Below are 21,381 nucleotides of genomic sequence, written 5' to 3'. Positions count from 1 at the left end.
TCATAGCAATCAATAAAGTGAAGGATAGCGGTTTATTTTCACCCTTAACTACATTTCTTATTTACAAACAAAATTGATAATAATGCAACGTCACCCAGTTATGTAGAGGTCATTGTATGTGTAAGAAGAGTAACTTCTGTCTCATTCTTGTGATTCACAGGATTGAATTTCCCCTATTTGGCACATAATTGCAAAAAAAGTTACTTGTAAAATTTTCCAGGTTCTTGTGAAATTCTGTTTGTAGATTTTGTTTCTTGGCCTTGGCTGCCTCTGGTGAATTTTTATATGAAAATGAAAAGAGCTTGTCCCTTTAGCTGTTCTCTTATGGCATGCTGGGATGTTATGAACCATCCATCATAATTTTGGATGAAATGTAAATATTTAAGCTAGTCTTCTGGGTTAAAAGGGGGCAAAAGATGGTTATTCTGTGACCTGAGTACCTGAACTGACATTGTTGCTGTAACTAGAACCATAATTATGCTGATTTTTCTTATCTTTATGTTGACAAAATTTCTTTCCCTTTTTGATGTAACTTCACAGAACTTTCTGCTAATATATCTGTTACATCTTCCCCTCTCATCCCTGTTCTCCTTCAGTCTGCTAGGTCAAGGTATAAGAACTCTCAAGAATGCAGAGTAAAAATTTCAGTCTAGAAAACTTCAAAGGAGAACTTTTATACAGCATTGATTTGGGGTTAAGGACTCTGTACTGATAATAGGACAAGGAGCTGTCTAGTGATTGTGCTCTTGTGTAGTCACAGTGCCAGTGCCCCTGCTACTGCCATAGAATTGTAGAATTCTCTTTTCTAGAAAGGGAAATCTGCAAGAGTACCTCTTGTTCTTCCACCTTTGGAACAGTCATTGCCATAGGCAGAATATGTCTTTAATATTTGCTCAAATAGGACTTTATTGTAACGTGTGTGTGTTAACATGATATGCTGTGCCTTCAAGTGGTAAACTTTTATAAAATTAAAAACAGGAGTTCCTGGGGCCAGCCTAGTGGTACAGTGGTTAAGTTCACATGTTCCACCTCAGCGGCCTGGGGTTCACTGGTTCAGATCCTGAGTGTGGACCTATGTACTGCTTGTCAAGCCGTGCTGTGGTAGGCATCCCACATATAAAGTAGAGGACGATGGGCACGGATGTTAGCTCAGGGCCAGTCTTCCTCAGCAAAAAGAGGAGGATTGGTGGCAGATGTTAGCTGAGGGCTAATCTTCCTCAAAAAAAAAAAACCCACAAAAAACAGGAGTGCCTGCTTTTGAATAGCTTTCTTTTTTGCTGAGGAAGATTAGCCCTGAGCTAACATGTGTGCCAATCTTCCTCCACTTTATATATGAGTTGCCACCACAGCATGGCTGACGGGTGGTATAGGTCCACACCCAGGATCCAAACCCACAAACCCAGGCCGCCAAAGCAGAGCACACCAAACCCAACCACTATGCCACAGGGTCAGCCCCATGAATAGCTATTTTTTAAAGATTTTATTTTTCCTTTTTCTCCCCAAAGTGCCTCCAGTACATAGTTGTATGTTTTTAGTTGTGGATCCTTCTAGTTGTGGCATGTGGGATGCCACCCCAACATGGCTTGATGAGTGGTGCTGTGTCCGCGCCTAGGATCCGAACTGGCGAAACCCTGGGCTGCTGAAGCAGAGTGTGCGAATTTAACCACTCAGCCACAGGGGCTGGCCCCTGAATAGCTATTTTTAAGTATGAAAATAACTATAAAAATTAAGTATAGGGGCTGGCCCCGTGGCCAAGTGGTTAGGTTCGTGCACTCTGCTGCAGGCGGCCCAGTGTTTCGTTGGTTCGAATCCTGGGCGCGGACATGGCACTGCTCATCAAACCCTGCTGAGGCAGCATCCCACATGCCACAACTAGAAGGACCCACAACGAAGAATATACAACTATGTACTGGGGGGCTTTGGGGAGAAAAAGGAAAAAAAAAAAATTAAGTATAGTCAGGACTCTAAACACCTTCTAGGGGGGCTGGCCCAGTTAAGTTTGCTTGTTCTGCTTCAGTGGCCCCAAGTTTGCTGGTTTGGATTCTGGGCACGGACCTAGCACCACTCATCAAGCCATGCTAAGGTGGTGTCCCACGTGCCACACTAGAAAGACTCACAGCTAAAATGTACAACTATATACTGGGGGGCTTTGGGGAGAGGAAGAGAAAATAAAATCTTAAAAATAGAAAAGACATGCTGTGGCAGACATCCCACATATAAAGTAGAGGAAGTAAATAGTTAATATCCAACATGAGGATGGCTTTGAAAATCAACCTAATATAAAGTTGGATGGCTTTGCTTCTGTATCTCTGGTGTAACCCATTTTTCTGAAGAATCTTCCACTTAAAGGACAAATCATTTTCCTGTTCATTTATGTTCATAGATATTTAATCACTTACCAGATATTTACTGAGTAACTAATAGTAATGTCCGGCCCTCTGCAGACAGTGGCAAGCAAACCCAGACATGGTTCCTGCCCTCATAGGCTTACAGTCTGGTGGGTGAGACAGACGAATTAAATAATCACGTAAATAAATGTAAATCATAGCAATGATGGAATCATGTGTGTCACGGAGATCATATAACATTGGGGGGACCTGTCATGAGAGAGTGGTGTTTGGGATAAGACCTGAAGATGTGAAATCAAAGGCATGAGGTGGGTAGTAGAGTTCAGAGAAGACTCCACGCAAGGACCAGAGCATCGTTGATGGCTCTCTAAATGACCCAGGCATTGAAAGTGGGCATGTCTGGCTGGAATGCCAATCAGAAAGGAAGGTGGTCTGTATGTGTGCTGACTTCGGAAGTGAAATTATCCATTTGGTAACTTATACCAAATTCGTAGTCTTTAAAGTCTATCACAGTAGTTGATATTTGAGAGTCTTGTTTGTAATCCTTTCCAGAAGACTTTTCATTTTTAAATTTTTTAAACAAAGCTTTAACCCTGTTTCTTGGCATTGCCCTCCCAGCCTTTGGAGCAGACTGAAAGGGAAGTGGACATCATTTGATCTGATTCAGTGTTCACTTGCAGTTATTTTTGTTATCCTCTTCATTCATATTTCATTTATGCTCTTAAAGTTTTATTAACATTTGTTTTCCTGTGGTGTATTTTGTCTATTCAGAATTTTTTTCATTACTTTGAGTTGAAATCCCAAGAATCCACTCCATCTTCGTTTTCTCTTTGTTTTAAAGTAGACTTCAGAGCAGGAAGAGAAGCAGACAGGCATATGTGTCATGTTTAGTTATGTTTGATTTCTTGATGCAAATGTTTGCTCTTTGTCTTGTCTTGTGTTCAAAGATCAGCATATACCCAGTGGGAAGACAGGAGTAACAGCAGGAACTAGATTTTATTTCCCATCCACTAATTGGGATGAACATGGTTAAGCTTTGTGATCACCAGTTTTTATTGCTTTAAAAAAAATCAATAGCTACAAAATAATGAAAGAAGAAAAAAAAGTACAAATGTGATAGGACTTTGCTAGTTCATTTGAAATAGAAAATTGGGTCTGTAACTTACCTTTAATATATGCATTTCTGAATTAGGTTTTGGACTCTAGGAGCAAAAGCAACCCTTTAGGGATCAGCTATCTTCTTCTCCCTTGGCATTTATACTGATGCCCTTGTAGTCTCCTATAAGCTCGCAACTCAGAGACTTATGGCCACATAGCCTCTCTGCCCATATGTGTCAGTCACCCTGCCTAAAGATAATAGTCATTTCTTAGAGTAAAAATAAAGACCCATAATGCTGTGACTTGAAGTCTATTTGAGAGTTATTAACTGTATTTGAGTCACATTTCCTTACCTTTTTTGTTTCCTGATTTCTGTTTTATCTATTGGGAAAAACAAAAACAGACCTCTTTGTAATTTCCTATGTTAAAAAGTTAAGCTCTTTAGCAGTCTCCCTTTCCCCTACTTTAGCAGTATTCATAGAGCAGTATCTTGAAAGTCTTCTTCCAATTGTGAACTCTTTTACCTATGTTGGTAATTTTTATAGGGAGTAATTTGGTGTCAGTTGGTCTTTGTCAGTTGCTTTACCATGCATTTGCATTTGTTTATATATTGTCTGCTGAAAAGGCAGCTGGGGACAGTCTGAGTACAGAACATAGAGTTGACCTTAAGATAAGACCCAGAAGCCAGCTCACAGTTTCATGAAGATATTTGCAGTAAATCTGAAAGCCAGCTTCTCTGTCTGTGGGATGCTCAGATGTTTGTCTTCCGGTTTCTGTCTCTAGAGCATTTGTTTACCTGAGCAACCTGCTGTACCCTGTGCCCCTGATTCACAGGGTGGCCATTGTCAGCGAGAAGGGCGAAGTGCGGGGATTTCTTCGCGTGGCTGTACAAGCCATTGCAGGTGGGTGACCCTCTTCTGAAATGAGAGCCATGGATTCTTTGCCTAGGACAAAGCAGGCCAGTTCTGTATGGGCCACACTTCAGTTACATGTACAAACTGTGGTATGTTTGTCTATCTCAGAGAAAGCTTTTATTGCTTCCTTTCTAACTATTGTTCCCAAGTATCATAAATAGATTGTGTTTAGTCTGGGCTACTGCTCTTTTGGAATAATGGGGCAAAAGGATTTCCTTTAACATTAAGAACAACTCTTGGATTAACTTTATAAAAGCCATTTGTATTTTAAATAATGTATCTTAACTGCTTCAGAAGTAACAAAGGATTTTCAGGACTTTTTCTTGCCTAATTTTCTCTCAGAGTGCTTCTGCTAGACATTTCTGTCCTTTGGCTACTATTTTGTAATGCATGGATCAAGATTCTGATACTTAACACTTTTCCATGATCCAGCCTACATTCCGAGGAAAGAATGTGGCTGTTTCCTATAATTTTTCTGTTTTAATTTCTAAACACTATGCTGTGTTTAGTGACCTTTTAGCTTTTCCCCCATGGAAATCTCTGGCATAGCCACCAGTGTTGAGTTTATGGAATTTTCCACAAGTACAATCTAATATTTTCAAATATTTGTTGAGTATTGTTGTATACAATCTTGCTAAGTAAAGGGATCAGTATGTCTAAGTATGACATTTGGGCAAAATCAAGAATAAAACTGATTCTTTACTCACTAGTGTCATTTGAGCTAAGGAGGTTGTAAATTTACCTGATTAGAGTTGGAAGCAGCCCATGTGACTTTACTGCTCCAGTCTCTGTCTTTATTATACAAAAGACTTGTTCTTTAGTGTCTCCTCTTGTATTAAAGTTCTTGAACCCTAAGTCTCTGCTACTTTCCTATTTATTCTGTAATCCAATAGGAGTCATTCCCCCTCTGCCCCATTTGTAGTCTCATTCAATCCTTGCTTATTTTTTTTCCTGCTTAGCGGATGAAGAAGCTCCTGATTATGGCTCTGGAATTCGACAGTCGGGAACAGCTAAAATATCTTTTGATAACGAGTACTTTAATCAGGTGAGAAGGCTTCCAGGAAGAGGATAACCTTATGGAAGGAGAAAGAAATAGACAGGTTTATAAGGAGGATGTTCAACACTGGAGAACAATTCTTCTACCTAGAACTAACAAGTATGGGTAACTACAGGGTTGTTCAGTAGAATTTGGGACATGTCGAACAATCGCAGTGGTAAAGGTGAAGGCCCAACATTTCTATTTTATTGTATTGTCTTTTCTCAGGCAGCTCTTAATCCACATAATTTTCCAGTCTCTATTATTTGTTAGGCAATTAAACATAAATAAGGAAACTGAGGAAAACCATGCTATGTATTAATCTACCCTGCCTTGTTTTCAGAGTGACTTTTCTTCAGTTGCAATGACTCGTTCTGGTCTCTCCTTGGAGGAGCTGAGGATTGTGGAAGGACAGGGTCAGAGTTCTGAAGTCATCACTCCTCCAGAAGAAATCAACCGAATGAATGACTTGGGTGCGTAGACAGTTTACTATGATTGGGGACATTTTCAAAGGGGGAAAATATTGACCATTGTCAAGGGAGATAGTCGCTTTCATCAGCTAGGAGTGGAAAGAATGCCTTATTCTCTCTTCTTTGAAAGGTGGTGTGTGCATTATTTGAACCATATGTGTATTCATTTGACCCTCTTTAGATTTGAAGTCAAGCACTTTGCTGGATGGTAAGATGGTAATGGAAGGGTTTTCTGAAGAGATTGGCAACCACCTGAAACTGGGCAGTGCCTTCACTTTCCGTGTAACAGTGTTGCAGGCCAGTGGAATCCTCCCAGAGTATGCAGATATCTTCTGTCAGTTCAAGTAAGCCACCCCTTTGCTCTGCCTCCTAGCATTTAACCCAGGTGGCGTCCTTTGCGCACTGTAGAGTGCTTTACATTTGTGAGATATTAACACTCTTGAGAGTTAAACGACTGCCAGTCTCTGAAATAAAATGGTTTCTTCACTCAAGATGGAAGTAAGAACTGGAAACCTACAATGGAATGAAACAGGGTTCATTGTGGGGAGGAGCATGGCCGTGCATCCTGGTAGAAGATTCTGTTTGAGACTGTCCCCCTTGGCCAAGAATATAGGATCTAATCCAGATAAGAAGCTATTTATTAGAATAGAAGACTATTAGTCTTTTTAATACTCTTCATGCTGAAATCTCTTATTAGTAAATAAGTCTGAAAGCAGTGAATTATCCAGCTGCGAATTTGCCTATTTAATACTTGGGAAAAGGAAAATTTAAATAGTGTAAAGAACAGTAAAATTCAACATCAACTGAAAAAAAGGTACTATGTAGAGAAGATGTGACAGGTTTCATTTCTCACCCACATGCAAGCTCTTTCTAGCCTGTAAGCCTCTTGAATGCCATACTCTAGATGCTTTCTTCTCAGGACATCCCTAGGAAAACACATTTTTGAGAATCGTAAGTTTTAATACCTCCAAACATCAATATGTCTTTTCAGTACTCAGAAAGGGCCACAGTACAAGAAAAGGAAGTCTGACTCACCCCATTCCTGAAGCCCAGTTTACTACTCCTGCCACCAAAAGGCTGCTTTAGAGTTCTGCCATCCCTCTCCCCTCAGTGTGTGCCTTCGCCTTCTTAGAGGTCCTAATGCAGTTTATAAAGCTTTGCCTTTATATAAATTTTAGCCAAGTCCTGAGTTAAAGTGATTACTGCATAGTAAGCCACTAATATCATTTGCTATAACTCATAATTGTTATTGAAATATTATCCTTCCAATATTGATTTTGCCCATTTAATGTGTTTTCACTAGCAGCATTAAATTTAGGGTGGGATGGAGTTGGCTAGATGAATCAGTTTTTTAAGCTTTCGCTATTATTCTAGTCAGGTAACTGATATGTTTTATGGGAAAGATCTATTTGGTTAACTGACGTCTGAAAGGGCAATAGTGGTGTGTTGACTTTTGCCCTGAAATCTCCCTAAGAGAGCAGTATTTCCTAAGAGAGCCGTATCTCGACCTGGCGTTAGCTCTGGAGGAAAGGGCGTGTTGACTCCTGTTGAAAGAAGACTCAAATTCTTCTTGGGTTTTTATAGACTCTCATCTGGCCTCTGAGAAAGACACAGCTGTAGAGCAATGTGAATGATTTCATGTGTCACCAGTGTGGAACCCCAGGATATTTGTACCTGCTCCAAGCAGACCAGTGGAAGAGTGTAGATCAGAGATCAGCTAATGCCCATGGGGCCTCTGGCAGGTACAGTGTATGGTCCAGAGAGGAAAAAATTGGAAGAAAAAAAAAAGGAGTAAGAAGTAAGAGAAGGAGAGGGAGAGAGGTAAGGAGAAGAATGAGAAGAAAGAAAATAGTTTTATAAAGGTACATGTAACAGAATGCTACAATGCCAGCAACACGTGACATCGGTGATTTGGAATGCCCAGCAAAAGTACACCACTCTCCTCAGACTCACTGAACTACCTTGGAAGACAAGGAGTTCATACTCCTGGTCCCTCTATTCTCTGTTCATTTTCTTTTTCTCCCTTCTTTCTTGCTGGGTATGGAATGTTATTCTGATGGATATTTTCTATCTGACAGTAAATCTTTGTATTGAGTATTTTTTAATTCTCCACTTTTTATTTCAGACTAATAATAGAAAGAGAGAACAATAAAATCTCACTACTTGTGAGAATGAATAAATATAGCCTACTGATTCAACAAATATTTCAGGAGTTTCTTCTGTATTTTGAGCCCTATAGGAGACACTCACTCTCTTTTGGGGAGATAGGTGTATAAATACATTATTATAAACAGTGAAATCATTGCTATGGAAAAAAAATAGGTCCCTAGTGCTGTGGGAACACAGAACTGTTTGGATGAGTCAGGGAAGACTTCCTGGAAGAGGTGACATTTGAATCTGCTCTTAGCTGGTCTTAGACTCTAGGCAAGTATGCCAAACACAGGCTTTGGTACTGCCTTATAGAAACTTGCATCTGCTAGATCTTTCCTACACAAAATGATTTCATAATTTTTGTTCTCAGTAAAAAACTTCTACAAAGGAACAGTTCACTGAATTCATTTTTCACACTAAGATATTCTTGCGTATACATCCACATAGCTAAGTGATTAGGGTCAGTTAATTTTCACTCATTTTTGAAATAAAATCTAAAATGCTATTTGAATGATGTGGAAAATGTTCTTGACAAGGAAATACAAATAACTTGGCTCACTTAAAGACTCTGCTTAAGTAGGATGCCTCTTTCCATAGGATTCAAGTTGCGCTCTTAAAACATAGATCTTGATGAAATTGTTTAATGTGAAATTCATGTGTCTTATTTTTTTATTAAGCTTTTTGCATCGCCATGACGAAGCATTCTCCACTGAACCCCTCAAAAACAATGGCAGAGGAAGTCCTCTGGGCTTTTATCATGTGCAGAATGTAAGTGACAGGTTCATTTTTTCCAAACATTTTGTAGGTTTGTGTACCTTGAAGCGGCTGGTATGAGGCAGGCGTCATGTGTGCCTTTCTCAGCAGAGGAAGGATGATGATCTGAGCTGCTGTGCTAGGGGGAGCTCTGTGGGGAGAATAGACAATGGAGGGAGTGGCCAGAGTGGTGAGCTAATCCTCAGTGGACAGAGCAGCCAGGCTGCTTCTCAGAATTACAATGGGTCCCGTGAGTAGTGTGGGGGTTGGTTTGCCAATAAAATCTTCCATCAGTTTGCATGTAGCGAGTTGTTTTTAGTGTTTCTTCCTAGAAAAAATATGTTTAACATGAGATTTGTTAAAGTTAATATATTGTCCTTTAAACCATAAGATACATTGCTCTGTTGCAAATAATGTGGAAACTATTAAATACCTTGTGTAGCTAAATTAAGATTTAGAGTCTGTTTTCCTTGCAGCTGATGCTATGACTAATCCGTTAATACCTCCTACAACTCTTTCATATATGGAATAAGAAAACAGACCTTCCATATCCTCTAGGAAGGTTCTCTCAAACTCTGTTCAAAAGTCGTCATCCTCATAACAATAGCTAACATTCATTGAGAACTTAGTTTCTGTCAGTTACTGTTCTAAGTGCTTTTTTGTATCTTAATTCATTTAATCCTCACCTTTATGCCATACACTATCATAATACCTATATTACAGCTGAGATGACTGAGGCACAGAGCAGTTAAAGTCACTCGCCAAGATTGCAAAGCTAGGATGAGGTAGTGGTGGGATTTGAACCCACAGAAATGTAGTTCTAGCATCCAGGATCTTCACTATTACATGAAACGGTGTCTTATTTTCTTCCTAGTCATATCCACTCCTTAAAGTAGAAGAGGAAGGGACAACTCCAAAAATGGAACAAGCAAACACAAAACGCACTATTTTCTTTTTAATGTTTAATTGTATAAATATGAGCATGCGTGTGTATGATAAATATTGATTGGCTTATTGTACTCAAGGACTGTGCCTGACACCACTGGGGAATGCACAAATCAATCACAGATGATTATGCCCCTGAAGTGCTTAGGACTATGATAGGGGAAATAAAATGCGTATTTAAACAACAGTAGTACAAGATATAAAGACATTAGAAAGATATTCTTTAAATGCAGTGGGAGTAGAGAGAAGGGAAAGTTATTTCCATTAATGGAAAGATACTTTACGTTACTTCTTCTGTTTGGGAGATGGATGGTTGGGTGGAGAAAGGAGGTGGGGGAATTTCCTGAAGGATGTAGTATAAATAAGAAAAGAAGGGTCAGACTTGGCATTGTACCTGGCACATAGTCAGCAGTCATTTTTCCATATTGCTGCCGCTATTTGAGCTGGGCCTTGAAGTATAGGAATGACTTAGAGGTATGGAGATATGGAAAGGCCTTCCAGGCAGGGCTGCAGCCTGGGCCAATCCTCGGGCACAACAGGGGACAGAGCAGGCGAAAGGAGCAGCAGGTGAGGTTGACTGAGCTGAAACGATAAGTGTGAGAAGGGCAGCAGGCCGGCCAGAGGTCAGCTGGGGCAGATGCTTGAGGGTCCTGAATGCCAAAACTTAGTAAAGTTGCTTTAGATGAAAATCAGAGAGGAGCGCCTATCCTTTGGTGTGGCAGGTCTGCATAGTAAAATACCCAGAACATACTGGGTGCTCAAAAGTGCTAAAGTTCTGTTTGCAGCAAAAATATGAGTTTTCTTATAATAGATCTTTCTCTAATCTAGCTTGGCTTTATTCCTTATTAGATTGCAGTGGAGGTCACTGAATCATTTGTGGAATACATCAAAACTAAGCCAATAGTATTTGAAGTCTTTGGGCATTATCAGCAGCACCCACTTCACCTGCAAGGACAGGAGCTTAACAGGTTTGGACCAAATAAGCAACAGTTTTTGTTGTTGATGATGTTGTTATTGTCACTTGCTGGAAAGGAAGAAATCTTTTGAGGGATTAAGATAACTAAATAATAGTTTTATATATTACCCTGTGTTTTCTCTTTAGAATCTTCACCACCTTTTTTCTAAGCCATCTAATTACTAATTGTAGGTAGAGAAGATTGAATTTTGCCCTGGTGACCCTGAGTACCATCTTTCTGTGAGAAGAGTCTTTGAATAGGATAGGAATGTGAGATGATAGGGATATAATATGAAAATCATGTATAATGCTCCTAACCACCCAGAACTTTATGAATCATAAGCTCTAAATGGAGACATCAAGATTGGTGAGCAGAGCAATGACGGAGACTTTTGGATGATGGCAGAGTGTCAGTGTTAATTTTTTTATTAGCTATGACTTACAAGGGGACTTTTATTAAAATATGTTAGCCCCAGTTTTACTATGTGAGGTTATGTCTGTTATCTGATACTATGCCACAGTTGAAAGTGCAAACGATCTGTTTCTAAAGGGGATTTAAACATGCCATTAGTGTCAACATGAGGCTCTTTAGTCTTGAAGAACTTTGTCTCCCTTCCTTTGCAGTCCACCTCAGCCATCTCGACGATTCTTCCCTCCGCCCATGCCACTCTCCAAGCCAGGTGAGCTCTAGCTTTGTCTTTTGCATGATGTTCTGTGTGTGACTACATCTCTTATTCTGAATGACTTTTCAGATAAAAATCATATTCAAATTCCTGCTACACTTGTGTGTGTCCTTACATACTCCTGTATCTAATAGGAACTAGAATTCTTGGTCCCTGATTTAAAATAAGAAGTAAGAAACAATAGGGCTCTATCCCTGCCAAATCTCTGGTCTTCTTATTGCAGATTTTGATAAGCTCCCTGTTAAATCTCTCTGCTTTGTATGTAACTCCCCGTAACTGTCAGGTGACTGGGCATTTCTGTGCATATTAAATTTATTCTGCACATTCGTTTATCTTGTTTTGATTTCTCTTTGTTTATTTTCATCCTTTTTCCTCATTGCTCACTTGCCACATTCCCACCCCACCCCCTGCTCACTCTCTTTCTCTCCTCCTCATCTCCATCCTGCCATCAGACCATGAGAGAAAGATTGAACTGATTCGATTTCTCGTATCTGGCTATGTGAATGTGCATGTGTTGGACACACTTTCTGAGCACGCCAATGTGCTTGCGTCCTCGGCTGTTGCCACCTTCCAGGATGGGGCTGACACATTGCCGCCTTTTCTCTTTCTGCCAGTTCCCAGCTGCCAGAGCGAGAGGTTACCTAAACGAGATGGTTAGTAGCTAAATTCACTCTGCCTTAGATGTAGAACCATCCTCAGGGGCTTGTCCTAAAGCCTGGCTTTCTGTGTATGAAGCACTGACATTTCTGTTTGCTCCTTGAGCTGAATGTAGAGCTAAGCACAATGTCAAGACCATGTCACATTTCCTTCAGAGAGATTTTAGGACGCACCTTGGCTGCTTGTGCCTTTTCCACATCACCCTAGGGCTGAGGGGCTCCTTATTTTGTTTGTTTAGATTCTTCGCAACAGTATTTTTAATTGTAAAGATTTTTACTAGTAGATTTTATTTTTTGCATGCTTCTGGTTTTGTTTTCTGACCCTCAGATGACTACCAGAATCAGTAGCCCTATTTTTTTTTCTTGTTAAGCATGGCTAACTCTTGTGGAATTCAGCTGGAGTGAATAATGCTGATAGGCTCCACATTGGAATGGTGCTGTATGACTCATAAAGGCCTTTAGATACATGTGTCAGTGGATCCTCACAATACCTTTTTGAGGGGCCAGCCCAGTGGCCAAGTGGTTAAGTCTGTGCACTCCGCTTTGGCGGCCCATGATTTTGCCGGTTTTGATCCTGGGCACGAACCTAGCACTGCTTATCAAGCCACGCTGAGGCGGTGTCCCACATAGCAAAACTAGAAGGACCTACAACTAGAATATACAACTATGTATTGGGGGGCTTTGGGGAGAAGAAGAAGAAAAAGAAAAAGACTGGCCACAGATGCTAGCTTAAGGCCAATCTTTAAAAAAATATCTTTTTGAGATAGCAGGCTAAATATCATGATCTTCATTTTATAGATGAGGAAGCAGACACCCGGAAGTTAAGTAACTCAGTCAGAGCCACATAGCTAGTTAGTGGTTGAGCAATAATTAGATCCCAAGCCATTGGACTGTCACTCTAGTGCTCCCAGATTCTGGGCAGAGGACCGTCTTTGTATTGCCAGATTTTAGAATTTCTCTGTAGTGTTTCAAAGTGCCCACCATGTAGAATCTGAAATTCTTGGAAATACTGGGTTTTTGGCTAATTTATTTCATCAATACAGTTAAGAATATGGAATTTAAATCTGAAGAAAATGTGTAACATAAGAACATTTACAGAATCCTGTATTTATATATTTGACTCGTGGTTCCTAAACTTGTCTGCACATTGGAATCACCTGGGGCGTTTCAAACCTCTCAGAGGACTGGGTCCCACCTCCTTAGAGATTGAGATTGAATTGGCCTGGGGTGTGGGCTGGGCTTTGCCGCCTTCAAGATTCCCCAGGTGACTCTCACCTACAGGGAGGTTTGGGAACTGCTGAGTTGGAGGATGAGTCTCCACTCCCCCACACCAGCTTTGATGAGGGCCTGTGATGTGTGAGGCTCTACCCACATGGGTCTCTCCCACATGGTTACGATGCTCTGCATGCCACCAAATGTGAGACTCTAAGGGAGGTTTTTTGAGCACATTTACTCTGCATGAAACCTGTTTTCTCATTGTTGGATACAGTTGGTTGAGAGGGAGAAAGATACTGACTCTCCATTTTCCTTGTTCTCTGAATTTAGAGGTACCAAGGTAGTTGATGGTGAGGGTTCTCTGGGTCTTCTGCATTGAAATTTATCCCCTGACTCTTGCTACCTTTTCCAAGTGTGTTGTTGAAGACTGATGTTAGAACTTATACTTTTACTTAGTAGATTTAGACCAGCTTTTGACATTTTCTCAAAACTTTTAAAAGTTCCAGCCACCAAGTTAAACACCATGAGCAAAACCAGCCTTGGCCAGAGCATGAGCAAGTATGATCTTCTGGTTTGGTTTGAGATCAGTGAACTGGAGCCTACAGGAGAGTAAGTCCAACTTTCTAAATTTTGAAATAAGGCTAAGTCTTTCAAAAATAGAAAATGTAATTTTGAGTCTCTCTTCTTATATTCAGGTTCATGAATCATTGTCACTGTCAGATTCCTGTTTTGAATTGAATTTTAGTGGTCTTGGTATTACTCTTTGAATCAGGTGTTTATCAGCAAGCTGACTATTCAGTATATTTTTTATTATTCAGTAATTGTTTACTATTCAGTAATAATTTCCCTTTGTGTTAGCAACAGCAAGATCATGGAGAATGGCACTTTGTTATGAGAGAAGAAACCCTACATAGTATGTTTGATCAGCAGCAAAGTAAAGGGAATCAGAAGCATATTGCACATCATACAGTCAAGACTTATCTTAGTAATCTTAGTGAGGGCATTGGGGGCAGAATGTTTACCTAGACCAGGGTGTCTCAACCTTGGCGCTATTTTGGGCCAGATAATTTTCTGTTGTGGGGAGCCATCCTGTGCATTGTAGGATATTTAGCAGCATCCCTGGCCTCGACCCACAAGATGCCAGTAGCACCTCCCCTCCAGTATGACAACCAAAAATGTCTTCAGACATTACCAAATGTCCCCTAGGGGGCAAAATCACCCCTAGTTGAGGACTATTGTTCTAGATCAAAATGATCAACATCAGCTTGCTTTCTCTGTATGAGCTGTGTTAAGTAAGTGGTGAGTATAATTATGGTTTATAGTTGTCTCTAAAACGCTTTTGAAAAAATACAAATAAAAGAGATCCCACTCCTGAAACAGGCAAGAGGCTGTATCAGTTAATGTAAAGGGTAGCGGATAAATGTTACCCTAATGATCCTCTATTTATAAGTGCTGAGTACCACCATCATGATCATCTCCATGAAACGTGCATTGAATTCCTGTTACGTGTGAGGAATGGCTCTACCAATCCTATATGTAGTTTTCTGTAGTGACATTGTTTTAAAAAATTTGACTTTCCCAAGACAGATGTATAATGTGCTTATAACTTGCATTATGAGGGAAAGGTAGTTACAGTAATAGTTTCTACTGAGTTTATCACTTTCTGATTCTTAAAAAACTATCTAGAATCTGAAATTCTCTCTTTCTTATCTTCCGACACTTGCTGTTGCAGTTATACATTATTTATGGAATATCTGTTACGTAGGGGCTGGGATGGAGCCACAGGATGTTACTGTCCTTTGAGCATTTGTCTCTAGTAGGAATGATGAGACACAGATATGCGAAAAGATTTAAGTGCAAATGGCTGTATGATTAAATGCCCAAATGGTAAGAAAGGCATGGGATTGGAGTTTAGAAAAACAAAGACCACTGGGGACTGTAGCAGCTAGGGAAGACCTTGCAGATGAAGTAGCACTTAGTTAGCGTAAGCATTCTGTCTTTCTTCTTTCTCTTGTGTTTCTGTTTTTATAGGTATATCCCAGCTGTGGTTGACCATACAGCAGGCCTGCCCTGCCAGGGGACATTTTTGCTTCACCAGGTACTAATGAGGGAGCAAAAGAGAGCCTATGAGGGAACACCAAAACAAGTTCAGAATAAGAAGCATAATAACTTTGTTTTTCTGCTTTTCGTCTCCATTTAAGGTAGATTCAGGGGTGGGGGGACATTGTCTTATCCTGTTTTTTCTTTTTTTGTATGTTTGTTTTTTAGTGTTTCTTTCTCAGACCTTGGCTTATATATATTCTTGCTTTTATATATAAATACATTTTAGAGGAGCTGTTTTGAAAAAGAGTTTGTTTCATTCAATTACTACATAGTTTGTACAGCTCCCATGTCATTTTATACAATTTTCATTTTGTTGTGTATAATTTTCATGTTTGCAAACTGTGCTTTCACAGCCAAAAGTTTTTAAAGGGGATAGAGGGTGAAAGTTTCAATGGACTAAAGATCTGGCCATGAAATATAGGTTCCCCCTTTGGTAAATCAAAAGTAGATTCAGTCAGTGCTGAAAAATGCTTATGACCCAGCTGGGCATAGGAGCTGGGGCTCTCATACTCTAGGACATACAATCTAGACATCTGTTCCTAAAGCCGTTTCAGAACCTGGCTCTTCTTCACTCCCTGTCCTATGTCCCTTTGTTTAGAGTAACAGTGTGGACAGCATTTCCCTCCTTTCCCTACCTCTCATTCCTGCACGCCCCACACCATACAATCCAGAAAGCAGCAAACAAGAGGAAATAATAGATTGCCACAGCTAAATTGCAGCCCTGCTCTGCTACCTAGGGCATCCAGCGACGGATCACAGTGACCATCATCCATGAGAAGGGGAGTGAGCTCCACTGGAAAGATGTTCGCGAGCTGGTGGTAGGTGAGTACGTTCCATCGGCTGTGGACAGAGCCAGGCTTTTTAGAGATATCATTAGTCCCTGTATGGAGCACAGGGAATGTGCAGAAGACTGGACTGGAGAACACGGACTATGGAGAATATAGAGGCCTTGAGTTTGAAACTGCTCTTGTCTCTCAGCTCCCATCATTAAGGATATGTTATTCAACTGACCATTATTTTCCTCAGTTACCCTGGGAATGGTTCTGTACTAGAGGCTGTGAGAGGACATAGAGAAGTATTGTGTGCTTGCAGTTTAGTTGAGGAGACAACGTGTATATGTTTAAAGCAGTTTGATGAGTGCCAAAATGAGGACAAGTGAAAAAGACTGGTGCTAAGAGAGTTAACAACGAAAAGGATCCAGGAGGACTGGATTAGCTTTATGGGAGAGGATCTGAATAGATTCAAGAGAAATTAGATGATTTTTGTTTGCTTTGTTTTGTTTTCCACACACAGCAACATTTTGAGTAAGAGTCGGGAAAGATGTCTAACATGCAAATTGCTAGAACCCCTGGCCAGAGTGGAGAAATTAAATTATGGAGTAGTGAGAGGGAAACATTGACTATACATTGTAAGCTTTAGAATGGTAGTCTAAAGCAGGGGGTTGGAGCCTTTTTTTTTTGAGGAAGATTAGCTCTGAGCTAACTACTGCCAGTCCTCCTCTTTTTGTTGAGGAAGACTGGCCCTGAGCTAACATCCATGCCCATCTTCCCCTACTTTATATGTGGGACGCCTACCACAGCATGGCTTTTTGCCAAGCAGTGCCATGTCCGCACCTGGGATCCGAACCGGTGAACCCCAGGCCACCAAGAAGCGGAACATGCGCACTTAACTGCTGCGCCACTGGGCCGGCCCCAAGGGTCGGAGCCTTTTATTGCCATGAATCCCTTTGTCAGTGGTGAAGCCTCAGGATTATATTTTTAAATGTAGAAAATAAAGTATTTAGGATTACAAAGGGAACTAATAATACTGAAATTGTTAAAATACTAAACCAATTTGTAATATAAGCTCTTTATTGATGCATTAAATAAGTAGAGGGTCTAATTTTTATCATTTCAAAGTGGTGATGAATGTCAAGATATTTTACATTAGTGTAATATGAAAACGTCTGTGATTTCTACTGAGGACAGAGTCACAGGTGCTGCTGATTCTCCTGTGGTTTGTCCCTCCCCTTCATAATTGGAGGAAATGCCAAATTTCAGTTAGAGGTTTGTGAAAAGAAGGTTGTAATTTTTATTCCCCATTCAAGCTTACAGACCTCCTGAATTCTATACATAGACCCCTTGAGTATCTGTAGACCAGATTAGCAACCTCCAGAAGGGAGATTACACTCACTCCTGTCTGGGGCAGTGGTTTTCAAGCTTTTTAAAAATGAATTTTTATATGGAACACTGTTACACAAAACGCAAGAGATGCTTTCCAACAAGAAAGAATTGGGTAGGGTGCAGAGGCAGTGGTTACTAAAGCTTCTCTGAAGAACCCTATGACTTGCTAATCTTTTTTTTAACAAACACTTATATAGGGCTTATTGTGTGACAAGTGCTTTTCTGAGTGCTCTAAAAACATTAGTTTATTTTTAATATAACATAATATAACAAACATATAACATGATTGTAACAATCTTATAGGGGAAGAATTGTTATTCCTACTTCACAGATGAGTAAACTGAGGCTTAGAGAGGTTGAACAGTATACTATGCCCAAGCTTCACAGCTAGTAAGTGTTGAAGTTGAGATTTGAATCCAGGCAGCCCAGCTCTAAAGACTGTACTCTTAACTTCTATGCAATGCCACATCTCCTAGTGTTAATTTGAAAACAGAGGTGTAGGATTTTGAGCAAGAAAGTGGTACAGTGAAGGCAATGGCTTAAGAAGTTTGTATAAGGTGAGTGTAGGATGGATTGGAAAGGGGGAGATGTGAGCAGCCAGTAGACAAGTTAAATGGCTATTGTAGGGCCAGCCCCCATGGTCTAGTGGTTAAAGTTCGGCACACTCCACTTTCGTGACCCAGGTTTGGTAACCAGGTGCAGAACCACACTGCTTGTCTGTCAGTGGCCATGCTGAGCGGTGGCTCACATTAAAAAAAAAAAAAGGAAGATTGACAACAGATATTAGTTCAGAGCGAATCTTGCTTAGGAAAAAAAAAAGGCTATTGTAGTGTCCCAGATCAGAGGGTGGTGACCTTTGTGATCAGGGCAGTGATACTGGAATAAAAGTTGACATGAATATGAGAACGTTTTTGAACAAAGAATCAATAAGGTTTCACAGTTGACTAAATGTGGGAAGTAAAGGGAAGACAATGTGGAGAGGAATGGAAAACTGACCATCCTACTGTTAATCAAATGATGCTTACAGCACCTGAAGTTACGCACAGATTGAAAAGTCTCTTTTTGGCATAATGAGTTTGTTTTGTTTTTAAATGTACTTATGTTGTGGTTTCTTTATTCTCTCCTTTAGGCCGTATTAGGAATAAGGCTGAGGTGGATGAAGCTGCAGTTGATGCCATCCTCTCCCTAAATATCGTCTCTGCCAAGTACCTGAAGTCTTCCCACAGCTCTAGCAGGTGGGCCCTCGGGAGTGTGCTGTCAGCCCTGGGTGTTGATGGCTGCACCGTTAGAGTCTTTGCTCATTAGTGACTCCTGTTCAGATGAAGAAGCTGATTCCCTTCTCACTTCAAAAGTCCTTATTTCCTGCCCTGCCTACCTTGCTCTCCAAAAATAAGTAAATAAATAATTGGAGATATGTGTATGTGATCATTTACCTTAGAGAATGGCAGTGTTCTCTCCCCTATGGAGTTTGAGAAGATGTAGCACAGTGATAGAGAAAAAGCAGAAAAAGAAAACTCAGCATGCTACCCAAGCATCTAATAGTACAAATTAATTATTGTTAAGACTAAATGTTTTCCTGTGAAGTGGTTGCTGTGGAGAAGGTTCTCTTGGTCCTAAGTGTCATGGAAACATGCCCTCCAAGGTATGGTGAACCCTCTGGTGTTTAATCTTTGCTGCTGCCACTATAGGCTCAAGGATTGTCAGTATTTGCTTTTCATTTTGACTTATGCGTAAAGGCGATAAATGAATATAAACTCTTCTGACCAAGATTAGCTGTTAGAAATAATGAATTTTATTTTATTTTTAATTTCAAATTAGTTTCCCTTAAAATTTCATTTTATAATCAAGTGATGAGAGGCAATGCCTAAAGTAGGCAGCTGTACTACTTTGTCACGTCACACTGGAAATCAGTCTGCTGGGACCCTCTTACCTTCCCAAGAAAGGAGTGCCGTCATTCTGCACAGACACTCTGTTTCTTTACATAGTGAGGCCCTGGAAACGAGTTACTGCCTGTTCTAATGTGAGCTCAGAGCACTGCCTTCAATTCAGGACTTCTGGCTTCTGTCTGCTCCTGAAACACTTGCTCACATCTATGTTGGGAAGAGGAAGAGGAAAAATAAGACAATAGGCAGAAACAGAATAAAAGTTTGGACCAAGATTAATTTCTCTCCCTTATTTCCTTGTGTTATAGTTTTGCATAAGAAAGAGAAAAAAGAAACAAATGTCTGTTGCTTTTTGCCTGTGAGAGGAGCTGGCATGGGCTGTGGAGAGACAGGGAAGGAGTGTGAGAGGATGTGTATGTGTTGAAAGGAGCAGTGGCAGAGATAACGATGGGTGCTTTGACGCTCCCTGGCCTATTTCTGGCCGAAATCTTGAAGAATACTATTTCTCAGAAGTCAGCATTAACTCCACATAGCATTCTCTCTTCTCCAGACATTTATAGCAAGTATTCAACTGGCATTCACCACATTTTCTTTGCAACTGTGAGAACTATATCTTAAATTTCTCTAGGGTATTTAGGAAAGTACACAGGGAAAGATGGTGTTTGGTTGAAATGCTGGTTGTGCTAAACTTGCCTACATTAGAGTAACCTTCAGAAATCCTGTGATTCATGCCCAGCAGCAGGTTAGAGGCTGTAGGAGATGAATTTGGCTTTGTTAGTAGCAGCTTATCTTTCACAATAGAAGCTTAGAGTTAATTAATTAAAAAAACTGGCTGAAGTTAAGAATAAGAAGATATACACACTTTAAACATTTTTGTTTTCAATTAAACTATATAAATGTACATTAGTCAAGCTCTTGCTGTAGGACCAAGGCCTTTTCTCTTTAATTATAGGCTCATTTACTGGACTTCTGATTGTCTTTCTTGTAAAACAACACCAAAATTCATCATCTATGATTTTCAATTTGGTGGAATAAGAACTAGAAACCTGTGAAAAAAATCTAAGTGCAAAATCCTTTAAACTTTATCATTTATCATTAAAATTTTATAATTTCCCCCTTTCTTTTACATTGATCTCACCCAAACTGAACAGCTGTTTTTAAACAACTCACCATTATCAAATCTTTTAAAAATGTTCAACTTAGAGCCAGCTGTGATGGCCTAGTGGTTAAAGTTCAGCACGCTCTGCCTGAGCAGCCCGGGTTCAGTTCCCAGGGGCAGAACCACACCACTTGTCTGTCAGTAGGTGTGCTGTGGCAGTGGCTCACATAGAAGAACCAGAAGAACTTACAACTGTACACAACTATGTACTGGGGCTTTAGGGGCAGGGGAGGAAGAAAAAAGGAGGAAGATTAGCAACAGATGTCAGCTTAGGGCAAATCTTCCCTTGCAAAAAAAAAAACTGTTCAACTTAGTTTTCACACTTAGTTTTGTTTCACACAAAAATTTTTTGCCCTCATTTTATTGATTTGCCTAATATTTAATTAAATTAGGTAATCATAATAACAAATACAACTGCATAAAGTGGTGTGGAACCAAATACTACTGACACTTGATGAGCACACACCTCAGCTCTTTGGAGCAAATTATCTGGGCATACGAGATAATCTCTCTAGTTTAGAATGTCCAATGAGAAATGGACGTCAGTCTCTATATTTTAGGGGCATGAAGAGCATAAGTTATATGGTAATTTGCTAAATGGAGTTTGGTTAAGAGAACTTGTGTTCTATTTGTCTGAGGTCTAGTGTTAAAGTTGAACTTCCAGAGCTCCAGTGTGGATGTGTTATATATGCACATTAGAGGACTTTTCTGATACATTGATAGTGGAGTGTAACTGACAAGGGCCATTACTCGTTTTCTTCCCAGTCCTACATTTATGTTACCTGATCGACTTGCTTTTCCCTTCAATCCGCAGCAACTTCCTACCATTTCCAATACTAAGCCACCTCTG

At 40.2% G+C, this 21,381-nt stretch overlaps 1 protein-coding gene and 1 long non-coding RNA gene across 32 annotated transcripts in view; one reads left to right on the top strand and one right to left on the bottom strand.

Moving 5' to 3' along the window:
• KIF1B (kinesin family member 1B) overlaps positions 1-21,381 on the top strand; it is a 134,908-nt gene that overhangs the window by 95,960 nt on the left and 17,567 nt on the right. For 16 of the 31 annotated variants that reach the window (XM_070610851.1, XM_070610836.1, XM_070610847.1 and 13 more), the window contains 12 exons: positions 4,230-4,348; positions 5,320-5,405; positions 5,740-5,869; positions 6,048-6,210; positions 8,695-8,785; positions 10,565-10,683; positions 11,295-11,350; positions 11,968-12,006; positions 13,725-13,833; positions 15,256-15,322; positions 16,065-16,149; positions 18,619-18,724. In XM_070610851.1, coding sequence (XP_070466952.1) covers positions 4,230-4,348; positions 5,320-5,405; positions 5,740-5,869; positions 6,048-6,210; positions 8,695-8,785; positions 10,565-10,683; positions 11,295-11,350; positions 11,968-12,006; positions 13,725-13,833; positions 15,256-15,322; positions 16,065-16,149; positions 18,619-18,724 — 1,170 coding nt within the window. The remainder of the gene's footprint in view (positions 1-4,229; positions 4,349-5,319; positions 5,406-5,739; positions 5,870-6,047; positions 6,211-8,694; positions 8,786-10,564; positions 10,684-11,294; positions 11,351-11,967; positions 12,007-13,724; positions 13,834-15,255; positions 15,323-16,064; positions 16,150-18,618; positions 18,725-21,381) is intronic. The other 15 variants (XM_070610855.1, XM_070610841.1, XM_070610850.1 and 12 more) reach the window with 1 other exon arrangement.
• On the bottom strand, positions 4,605-8,898 carry LOC139081995 (uncharacterized). The gene is made up of 3 exons (XR_011537587.1): positions 8,833-8,898; positions 6,720-6,792; positions 4,605-5,433 (listed from the first exon to the last, which is right to left on the bottom strand). It is a non-coding gene; the product is annotated as an uncharacterized lncRNA (long non-coding RNA).

The sequence above is a fragment of the Equus przewalskii genome, chromosome 2 (genome assembly GCF_037783145.1).
Source record: "Equus przewalskii isolate Varuska chromosome 2, EquPr2, whole genome shotgun sequence".
In the NCBI taxonomy this organism is placed as follows: Eukaryota; Metazoa; Chordata; class Mammalia; order Perissodactyla; family Equidae; genus Equus; species Equus przewalskii.
The sequence above is the reverse complement of the archived record's forward strand: the minus strand, read 5'-3'. Positions and strand labels throughout refer to the sequence as shown.